General features: G+C 41.7%; 1 protein-coding gene across 3 annotated transcripts in view; it reads left to right on the plus strand.

Annotated features, from left to right (window-relative positions):
- The window catches only part of ccdc40 (coiled-coil domain containing 40), a 13,941-nt gene extending 12,588 nt beyond the window's left edge, over window positions 1-1,353 (plus strand). For 2 of the 3 annotated variants that reach the window (XM_053637545.1, XM_053637546.1), the window contains exons 20-21: window positions 118-255; window positions 1,073-1,353. In XM_053637545.1, the coding sequence (XP_053493520.1) occupies window positions 118-255; window positions 1,073-1,186 (252 nt within the window). In that variant the 3' untranslated portion in view covers window positions 1,187-1,353. Of the gene's footprint in view, window positions 1-117; window positions 316-1,072 lie in introns of all 3 variants that reach the window. The other variant, XM_053637547.1, reaches the window with a different exon arrangement.
- The last annotated feature ends 10,347 nt before the right edge of the window (window positions 1,354-11,700 follow it).

Here is an 11,700-nt window from a genome sequence, read left to right on the forward strand (position 1 = left end):
TCCTGTTTTCTATTCTGCTGACCATTCTGCTGTTTTGTGCTCTAGAACTTGGCAACACCTGGCTTTGTATTTTTCTGTTCTTTCCTTTAGAACCTTATTAAATGTTCTCCATTGCAGAACCTGACTCAGTTGCTGGCTCTGCAGTCTCGGGTGAAACAGCTGCAGGCGGTGAAGGAGGGTCGTTACAGCGCTGCGGCGAAGGGAGAAGATGCCCTGCAGCTCGCCACGTGCACACTGCAAGAACAGCTGCGCTTGGTCAGACATGGCACACTCTAGAACACGTAGAACCGCTGACGTTCTAGAACAACTAACATTGTAAAACATCTAAAATTCTAGAACATCCAACCATTTAGGATATCCAGCATCTAGTATTCTAGAACATCTAGGATTTTTAAATAGCTAGCATTCTAGAACAACCAACGTTGTAGAACATCTAAAATTCTAAAATATATGACATTCTAGAACATCCAACATGGCAATCTATTATTCTAGAACATCTAAATTACTTTGTAATAACTATCATTCTGGAACATCTAAAATATCTAACATTCTAGAACATCCAACATTCTAATATTTTTGCCCATCTACCATGCAACAACATCTATGATTCTAGAACATCGAACATAATTTGAAATATCTAACATTCTGGAACACCTAACATTATATTACTTTTGCACATCTAGAATGCTACATCTATGATTCTAGAACATCGAACATTTTTAAAAAATATATCTAACATTCCAGAACATCTAAGATTTTTCTAAGATTCTTAGATCTAAGACCCAACTTTGTAATAAAATGCACATCTACCATGCAACAACATCTATGATTCTAGAACATCCAACATACTTTAAAGTATCTAAGATTCTAGAACTTATATAACTCTAGAAAGTCTAACTTTTGGAATATGTAACATTATGTAACATATGAACTCAGAAAGTTCTTAGCTGTAAATTACACTCTACATTCTGTGCTAAGTTTATGTAATGTTCAGTTTGTACAGTCAGCATGATGTATGCGTTTGTGTATGTGTGTGTGTGTGTGTGTGTGTGTGTGTGTGTGTGTGACGTAGATCAGAGACGTTCTGCAGCAGGTCATCCAGGACTTTCCACAGCACAAAAATCAGCTCAACAGGATCAGCCTCCTTCTCTCTGCACACACACACTATGGTCTGGAGAGAACCTGATGCTTGTCTTCAGATGTTCTCCTTCTAGAACTTTGTGTGTTAGACGAGTATCAGTGTTCACAGAAAAGGCTGCTATTGTACTCATCGGTTCTTTGTGTGAGTACGGCAGCAGGAGGGTGTGTCCTAATTTCCACTGAGCTCTAATAAATGTGAACTTGTTTAGCGAAGTTGCTTGTTATCTCTCACTATTGTATAATACACACATAACCGCACCACTCCTGGGAGTTCTGCATTCACGGTGTCCTAGATCTCACACAGAACCTGTATTATTCCTGAGGTCCCTTTCAGGATGAGCCAAAAAATAAATAAATAACTTGTAAGCATTTGTTCTGACAAGGACATGCAGGAACAAATAAAAAAAAAATCCCAGTGCAACAGCAGACCCTAGAGCAACTAACATTTAAAAACATCTAACACTCTAGAACATAACAAGGGAGTATTTTTTGTACATCCAACATCTAGAACATTTTCAAATATTTCATTAGTAACATTGTACTATTTTGCACATGTAGCACACTACGATACCTTCATTCAAGAACATTTATCCTTTTGAAATGGCCAACATTCTAGAATTTCTAGCACTGTGACTTTTTTGCACATCTAGTATGCTAGAACATTCTAGAACATCTTTTTTTTTTTTTTTAAACCTCTAACATTCTAGAACATTTAAGATCCTGGAACAGCTAACATTTTTTAACTTCTAACATTGACTATGTTTGCGCAAGTACCATTCTAATCCTACATCTAACCCTGTAACATGTTTACACATCTAGCGTGACACAACTTCTATCATTCTAGAACTTCTAACATGTTAAATACATCTAACAAATTGAAACTTATCACTCTAGAACATCGTAGTAATATTTCTGGACATCTTGTGTGCTACAACAATCTAACGTTCTAGACGATCTAGAAAATCTAAAGTTTTGAAACTTCTTTCTAACACTATGTTTGCACAAGTATCATTCTAGAACATCTAACAATGCAGTATTTTTGCACATCCTGTGTGACACATATAACATTCTAGAATATGTAATATTTTGAAAAATCTAACCCTCTACAACTTCTAACATTCCAGAAGTTCTAACACTCTAGAACGTCTAACATTCCAGAAGTTCTAACACTCTAGAACAGTGTGAATTTTTTGCACATCTAGCATGCTACAGCTTTTAGCATTTTGGAGCATCTTTTTTTAAACATCTAATAGTATGAAACATCCTACATTCTAGAACGTCTAACTCTATGGAACATCTAGCAATTTGAAACTTCCATCATTCTAGAACATCAAACATTGTAACACTTCTGGACATCTCATGTGCTATGACATCTAATGTTCTGGAACATCTAACATTTTGAAACTTCTAACATTGGTACTTGTGAAAACATAGTCATTCTAGAACATCACTGCAATATTTTCGCACATCAAGTATGCTACAACTTCTAACATTCTAGAACTTCTAATATTTTGAAACATCTAACCATTTGAAACATTACTGTAGAACATCGTAGTAATATTTTGGGACAGTTTGTATGCTACAACATCTTACATTCTAAATCTAGAACATCTAACATTTAAAAACATCTAATAATTTGAAACCCATTACTCTAGAACATTGTAGTAATATTTCTGGACATCTTGTGTGCTACAACATCTAATGTTCTAACATTCTAGAACTTTTAATATTTTGAAACTTCTAACATTGTAGAACTTCTAATATTCTGAAACATCTAACACTTTAAAACTAATAATAATCCAGAAGTTCTAACACTCTTGAAAAGTAACATTTTTACACGTCTAAATGTGCTACAGCTTCTCACCTTCTAGAGCTAGAACATCTTAACATTTAGAAACTTCTAACATTGACTATGCTTGCACATGTACATTCTAGAACATCTGACACTGCAATATTGTGGTACATCTAATGCGCTACAACTTCTAACATTCTAGAGCCTCTAACACTGTAATACGTCTGGGCATCCCATGTGTGGAAACATCTACCATTCTTGAACATACTAAGACATTCTAGATTTCAGCTGAATTAATTAAAAAGATTTAAAATGGAAACAAAATTTGCCCTGTTCGATGATGTAATTCTCAGATATGTTCCCATGCCATTTACTCTAGAACTGGACATAATGTGCTCTGTCCACACCTCTTTCACACATTGTTGTTCAGCAGAAGCCAGACCCAACATCCAGTTTATCAACATTGTGTTAGGATACTGGAAAAACCAGCACGTCAAACTATTGTTTCAGCTAAATACATATCACTGAGGGCGGCGCTTCAATGAAATTAACAATGAAACAATTGACATGTTAAACAACAATCAGTCAAATTCAGTTTCAGCTGTCAGAGATAACCAAACTCTCATTTCAGCCTCTGCAAAAAAAGATGAAAAAAGGTGAAAATGTATTGAACATAGACAAACACATCTTAATATTCCTTACATTGAGATTCTTGTAGCATTTCGAAGCTTTTTAGAAATAAAAATTTGAGATATGTAGAATTGCTCTATCTGCCAATATATTATCATTTAAACTTAAAATCTGCAAACAAAAATAATATACAGTATATATGCTAATTTATTTTATATAGTTTTATAAGAATGCCATTAATATAAAAATGAATAAATGTGTATATTAGATAAACATGCTTATACTTGTGTGTGTGTGTGTGTTTGTGTGTGTGTGTTACGTTTTATTTCTGTAGTTCCTCAAAAATAAAACAAGATCAGCCATTAAATAAATAATGCACTGCACATGCATTTCTGCCTTCCACAAATACATATTTTAGTTTATACATTACGTGGTACATGTTTGCACCACCTGCACCCTTCTGTGGTTTACTGAAGGTTTTTCTCACACCCACTCGCCCAAATCTACAAAAATGCTAATCACATAAATCTTTCTGAGCTCTGCAGGCTGGGTTGCCAGGTCCATGTAATTTACCGGCTTTGGAGATTTTAGCTTGATTCTGCTTACTAGGGCAGAGTGGCAGAGTGGTAGATTGTACCATTAATGTGTGTCTTTCATCTGGAAATGTGGATAAATTGCACCTTTAAAATGATTTAAAGGTACATGAATAGACTGTAAAACAGCTTTCTAGGTAAAAGATGTTTTTTTTTCTGAAAATTTAGGACTGTACTGATGAAAGAACCATGTAGATCAAATGGAGGCTTTAATGCGACTTTATTAAATATACTTTATATAATAATCATTTGCGATACATTTCCAATTTGTCTCTTAGAAAATACTAAGCCTGCAGTGTTTGCAAAGTCTAATCTGATTGGTTGAGCAAATTCCTGCTGTGATTGGTCATGAGCTTTGTGGAAAATGTGTCTGATTGGCTGTTGCAGATTGTTGTAGTCTCAATTGTAGACGGTGTTTGCATGAGTGAGAAATGTTTCCGGAAATAACATTTTAATTTCGTGGTGTTATTTATTTGAAAATTATTCATCAACAGTACCACCACACACACACACACACACACACACACACACACACACACACACACACACACACCTGCGAGCACTTTAAGGAATCCCAAATTGAGAAATGGGAAATCCTGCAGTGGAATGTGGAAACAAGAACTTTCAAACCGCAAAGTGCGTCATTTGGGATGGGGCAAATTATGTCAGGTGCTGCTGCTCAAACTGTCATTAAAACACACCCAATAGTATTATCTTAAATACTTTCGTTATTTCTAAACACTCCTGGGAGGAGACTCTGTACGTAGGTGAAAATTTTGGTCAATTTGATCTCATGATACAACCACAATTTTAAAAAAAAGCAAAAAAACAAACAAAAAGAGTCATTTGAAAATTCAATTCACCCTTTACTATATTACTAAAAAACATAAAAACACATAATACACTATAAAACACATTATTAACACATTATTTGATGCTTTACTTTATGAATTAAATTTTTGAAAATATACACTCACTTCAAATCTGATGACTGCAACACACTTCAAAAAAGTTGGGACAGTCGACTGTTTACCGCTGTGTTTCACGTACTGTGGGTGGAGACAGAAGCAGATTGCGGGTGACAGAATCAAAGCAGAATAATCCAATGGGAAAGACAAAGTCCACGGTCGTGAAAACAGGCAGGGGTCAGGCAATCAGGCAAACAAACAAAACGAGGCTAGGCAGAAATCAAGGTTGGGGACGGAAACTGGTCAAAGTCACTTAAGCAAAACTCACAATGAATGGCTTGGATAACGGCACAGAGCAAGTCTACTGAACGTTTACTTTGCGAAGTCTGTGTTGTATATTAAATATACATGAAATAAACACGAAGGAGACCTAGTATGAATAATATGTAATCTTATTGAGAATTCACTGGGCTGGTGGACTGTAAGAACGGAGGTTCACCTACACACAACACACAGATAAGCAAGGCGCAGGGGGATAACAATACATGTATTTGATTAGTGCGGCAGGCCTCAGAACGTAGGTGGAGTACGTCTGCACGCAGGCAGAAGGTCAACTAAGAGACACACACACACACAGAGGCCTGGTGTGTATGCAGAAAACAGAAATTAATCTGTTTCATATTCTGTTTCATGAAAAACTATTATAGGGTAATGTACATGCAAGCACTATAAAAAAGATAAAAAAGAAATGTAGAACAAACATAAAATTTATTCATAATATAGAGATGGTGTGTTTGAAAGTGTCCTTTCTCGACGAAAATCCAGTCAGGACACGACACAGACAAGGTCAGGTTATTTTTAAAGAGTGAAACAAGACAAAATATATTTTGGAGCCGGAACTGCACCTGCGTGATAAGGGTCGCTCAACAGTGCCAATTGATGTACGTAATGGTGTTCCTGGACAGCTAACTCTAAACATATTGGTGTCTGGGTCATCCTGACCCTAAGAAAACTGTAAAATTGAAGAGCTTCAGCTCTGGTTTTTTAGATCACCCTTGGGACGTCTCAACTGTGTGATCTCTTAAGTGTTGTGGTGAGAGTGTGTGTGTGATTGGATGCAAGTGTGTGCGATTAGAACTCCGGGGAGGGCGAGCGCATGCGTGTGTGGGAAGTGTAGTTCTCAGCGGCCATGTTTGTAGTCCATGGGGCCTCCTGGGAAACTGAGTCATGGCTTGGCTGCGATATGACAGAGCACCCCCTTCGAAGGGCTCACTTCGGGAGCAGAGTCCTTTCTGGGTCTCCCCCAGGGTCGGGGTCCTAGACGTTCAGGTTGTGATGTGTGGAAGTCTTTACATAGCAGCGGGTCCAGGATGTCTTGCGCCGGCACGCAGCACTGTTCCTCAGCCCGTATCCCTCCCAGTCAACCAAATACTCCAGCTTACCCCTCCTGCACAGTGAGTTTAGGATATCTTTGATGAGGTAGGCAGGTTGCCCATCGATCTTGAGTGGGACAGGAGGGGTTTCATCCGTGGCTAGAGGTCCCATGATGACAGGCTTGAGTCGTGACACGTGAAAGGAGGGAGCTATGCGACTGTGTCGAGGTAGTTCCAAACGGTAGGTGACCTCATTGATTTGCTTGACAATCCTGAATGGCCTGGTGTACCTTGGAGTAAGTTTGCAGCTATGCGGCTGTCTTAAGTCTTTGGTGAACAACAAGACTCTATTGCGGTACTGCGGGTGCTCGCTTTGGCGACGGTTGGCCTTGCGCTTGTAGGTGTGTGCCGTTTGTACAAGGCGCTGGTGTGTGCTGGCCCAAACCTGTTAGCTCCTCTGGAAGTACTGGTCCACTGCTGGTGACTCGGTGGGGTTTGCATTCCAGGGGTACAGTGGAGGCTGGTAGCCTAGCACACATTGGAACGGTGTGAGCTGAGTGACGTAGCGAGTTCTGTGCGTATTCGGCCCAGGATAGGAATTTATTTATTTACTGATCGAGTTCTATCAGATCTGACGGTGATCCAAATCTAACTGATGTTTCTGCGAGGTTATTTATGAAGCTCAGTGCAGTAGCTGATGTGTAGGTACGTTTTACGCGGTAGCGAGGCGAGGTGGAAATATTATGATCAATATGTATTATGAACGAGATAAGATAACGGTCTGAGACAACTTCAGACTGCGGAAAAATTACAATATTTTCTATACTTAATCCATATGTTAGTATCAGGTCAAGAGTGTGACCACCATTATGAGTAGGCCCGATTACGTTCTGATTAATCCCTACTGAGTCTAAGATGGACACAACCGCTATTCTTAGAGGGTCTTCCAGGTTATCAAAATGAATATTAAAATCTCCGACGATTAATGCTTTATCTACAGACACAACCAGGTTTGAGACAAAGTCTGCAAATTCACTAAGAAGTTCAGTATATGGCCCTGGGGGTCTGTAAATAATAATTAGAGGGATTGACTTATTTTTGTGGCTACATAACTTATACCGGTATAAAGAATTTCAAAAGAATTAAATTTATAACTAGGTTTTTGCGTGACGACTAGATTTTTACTATGGATGAGACTAACACCTCCTCCTCTACCAGTTGAACGAGGCTGATGTACATAACTGTATCCAGGAGGACTGGCGTCATTTAATGCTATGTACTCGTTTGGTTTAATCCAAGTTTCCATTAAACACATTAAATTACATTCCTGATCAGTAATGATTTCGTTAACAATAAGAGCCTTAGACGCAAGAGATCTAATGTTTAATAGTCCTAGCTTCAGATTAAAAGTGCTGGCTGTGCATTCAATATGATTTAATTTTATGTTAATTAGGTTACGAAGACAGACTTTCCGAGATTTTCTCTGTATTTTTATAGCTCGGGGAACAGACACAGTCTCTATAGTATGTATTACAGGTGCTGGACTATTGAATGAACATTGATTATAATTAACGTTGTTATTGTTGGAAGATGTACTTACGTTAGGCAGTCACTTGGAGTGTAGCGCCTTGGAGATGTTGTCAGACCGCAGTTCCGCTCCGAGGCTGCTGGGGTGCAGGCCATCAGGACGAAACAACCTAGGACGCTCCCAGAACAGATTCCAGTTATTGACAAACACCAGATTCTGCTCATTACACCAAGAAACTAACCAATCATTTAAAGCTAGAAGTCTACTGAACTTTTCGGCTCCACGTCTGTATGTGGGAAGAGGTCCAGAGACGATGATCTTCGCGGTGGGTGATCTGCCTCGTAGCGTCTCGATCAGGCTGGAGAAGTCCCTCTTCAGAACCTCTGTCTGCTGCAGCCTGATGTCGTTTGTCCCCATGTGCAGCACAACCGCTCCAATGCGCTCGTCCTTCTTCAGGATCCCGGATATCTGCGCAACGACATCAAGGACACGAGCACCAGAAAAACAGAGTGTGTGCACCTTACCTTTAGATGAAGCTACACGGACGTTCCACACAATGGAGTCCCCGACGATCACAGCGTTAGGTCTGGTCTGACGGAGAGGGGCGAAGCGGTTCCTGGCTGGACCCCTGGTCCTTGCCTGGGGTCCAGCCCGCGCCTTCCGCCGCTGGTTCACCCAAGGCCCGTGGTGTGTTGGCGCCGGCGTGACGGAGACCTCGGCTGGGAAAGTCCTAGGTGTACGGTCCTTGCACAGAGAAAAACACAGCGGAGAGGGGCTGGGAGTGGAAATACCACGCTGTGGGCTTACCTTGGATGTGTAGGCAGAGGCACAAGATGTTTCCAGCGCAGTTCTTCGCTCCAGCAGCTGGGCCTGCTTGTCGAGTAGGCCGCGGATCTGCTTCTCCACATCCTCCAGTTCCAACAGTACCATGTGAAGCTCGAGCGAGTCCTCATCTGCACTCAAAAGCGGAGTAACAGCAGACATATTTATTTTTTAAACAAAACAGCGGTAAATGAGAAATGTGAAACATAAACAAGGCTAGTGGTAGGTGATGCTAGCCGGCTACAAGCTAGTCGCGGATGTTTGTAAAAACAGATCAAATTTAGCGACAGTGCAACGTTACGATTGTTTTATCTAAAGTAGTGTCAGTTATATTTGTATAACGTAAGGTAAATAATTTTAAAGTATAGAGATTAGAAGAATGAATATAATAGCGTTAGCTCGAAGGACGCTGCTTGCTGCTTGACGCTGCTTCCTGCTTGACGCTCGCTAAGGTTTGATCCAACTCCCACTCCAGGGCACTGATAATGCAGGATGGGGGAATAATGAACTCCTTTTGGTTCCTCCGAACCTCAGTGCTTTCCAGACGAGAGAGGGCATCCGCCTTAGTGTTCTTGGACCCGGGCCTGTACGACAGGGTGAATTGGAACCTTGCAAAGAATAGTGACCAGCAGGCTTGACGAGGTGATAAACGTTTGGCAGTACATAGGTACTCTAGGTTCTTGTGATCTGTGAATATGGTGAAAGGGTGTGTTGCCCCCTCCAGCCAATGCCGCCATTCCTCCAGGGCTAGCTTTACGGCCAAAAGTTCTCTATTGCCCACATCATAATTTCGCTCTGCTGATGACAGTTTTCGGGAAAAGGCCACAGGATGGAGCTTGGGCCTCTCTCCGAACCGTTGTGAGAGCACCTACTCCAGTCTCGGACACATCGACCTCCACCACAAACGGCTTGGACGGGTCGGGGTGTTTGATGATGGGGGAGGTTGTGAATGCCTTCTAGAGTTGCTCTAGTGCTGCTTGGGCAGCTGTATTCCAGGACAGGCATTTTGGCCTCCCTCTCAGCATGGACCTCAATGGGTGTGCTATGGAGCTGAAATCTCTAATGAACTGCCTGTAAAAGTTTGCAAAACCCAGGAATCTCTGTAGCTCCTTCACAGTTACCGGAGTGGGCCATTCTACCACTGCCTGCACTTTACCTTGGTCCATGGTGACCCCTCAGGGCTGATGATGTACCCCAGAAACGAGATGGTGTCCTTGTGGAATTAACACTTTTCGGCTTTGACGTAAAGCTGGTGCTTGAGGAGTCTTTGTAGTACTTTCCGGACATGCTGGACGTACTCCTCCTGGGAACTGGAATAGATCAAGATGTCGTCGATATACATAATAATGGTACATCCCAGCATGTCCCTTAGGACGTGATTTATTAGGCACTGAAAGACGGAGGGGGCGCTGGATCTTACGAGGTTGAATTAGTGGCCGAATGGAGATGTTGTACTGCTGTACGGTGTTCTGATCGCTGAAATTCCCCGCCGCTCCTGAGTCAATCAGTGCTTCTAAGATACAAGACAACCCTGAGTATTCAACTATAACAGGTAACACAAATGCAGGTTGAGATATGGTCTGGGTTGAAGGACCCGAACTCAGCCCTGGCTGATATGGTTTAGCCGTCCCGCTATCTCCTAGGTTGCAACGCTGCTTGAGAGAGCACTGTCTGATGAGGTGCCTCTCCTCACTGCAGTAGAAGCAACGAAACTCGCGACGCTGTTTCTCTCTCTCCTCTGCGTTGAGCCGCACACGCCCCAGCTGCATGGGTTCAGCAGGGATGCCTTGTACCGTAACAGCAGCCTCACTGCGTGCAGCGGCTCTGTAGCAGGCGATCTAGGCGGATAGCCAAGTTAATGACTGAGTCGAGGGTGAGTTGGTCGTTGCGACAGGCCAGCTCTGTCATTATATCCGGGTTCAACGCCTAGCAAAACATAGTCTTGAGAGCTGGCTCATTCCATCCACTCCTGGCAGCAACAGTGTGAAACTCTAGGGCATAATCCACAACGCAGCGTGCACCTTGCTTTAGGGTTAGCAGTTCCTCCCCTGTCTCCTCATTATCAGGAGAGTGATCATAGACCAGCCGAAATTGATCTGTCAACTGTTCCAAGGACGTTATGGTGCTGCTTCTCTGCTCCCATTCAGCCGTGGCCCAGAGTAGAGCTCTCCTGGTTAACAGCTCCATGAAGTGGGTGATTCTCCGGGTCTCCGCCATCCCTGGGTAGCTCGCAAAAAACAGGGAGCATTGGAGGAGAAAACCTCGGCAGCATGCCAGATCCCCGGCATATTTCTCCGGCGCCGGTATGGGAGGAAACTGCACAGTCAGGTTGGCTAGCTGCTGGTTCTGGTTGCTAATCATTCTACCGTGACCTTCAATGGCTTGACGCCACAGCGGGTAGGCCACTGCTTCCATAGGAAGGCGAAGTAATCTGTCACGTACCGTGGGTGGAGACAGAAGCAGATTGCAGGTGACAGAATCAAAGCAGAATAATCCAATGGGAAAGACAAAGTACGTGGTCGTGAAAACAGGCAGGGGTCAGGCGATCAGGCAAACAAACAAAACGAGGCTAGGCAGAAATCGAGGTTGGGGATGGAAACACTGGTCTTTATATGTTTTTGTTTAAATCCAAGTCAAAGTACATTTACAAATCACTCCTCTTTGTTTTAAATCAGCATTTTTGTTGTAAAAAGTGATGTGTTCCATTCTGAAAACAAAACTATCTAAATAATTTAGATAAATAATGCGAGCAATCCTGACGAGGTTCCTTATTGGTTAAAATGCTACACAATAAAAATATAACAATATCGTTGTAATATTGTAAACAGTGACTGAGTCATGGCACAGCTCTGATAGACTCTATGGAGTCGAACCTAGCCTGGTTTATGTACATTTGTCGTCTACTAAAAATTTT

The sequence above is a fragment of the Ictalurus furcatus genome, chromosome 12, assembly GCF_023375685.1.
Source record: "Ictalurus furcatus strain D&B chromosome 12, Billie_1.0, whole genome shotgun sequence".
In the NCBI taxonomy this organism is placed as follows: domain Eukaryota; kingdom Metazoa; phylum Chordata; class Actinopteri; order Siluriformes; family Ictaluridae; genus Ictalurus; species Ictalurus furcatus.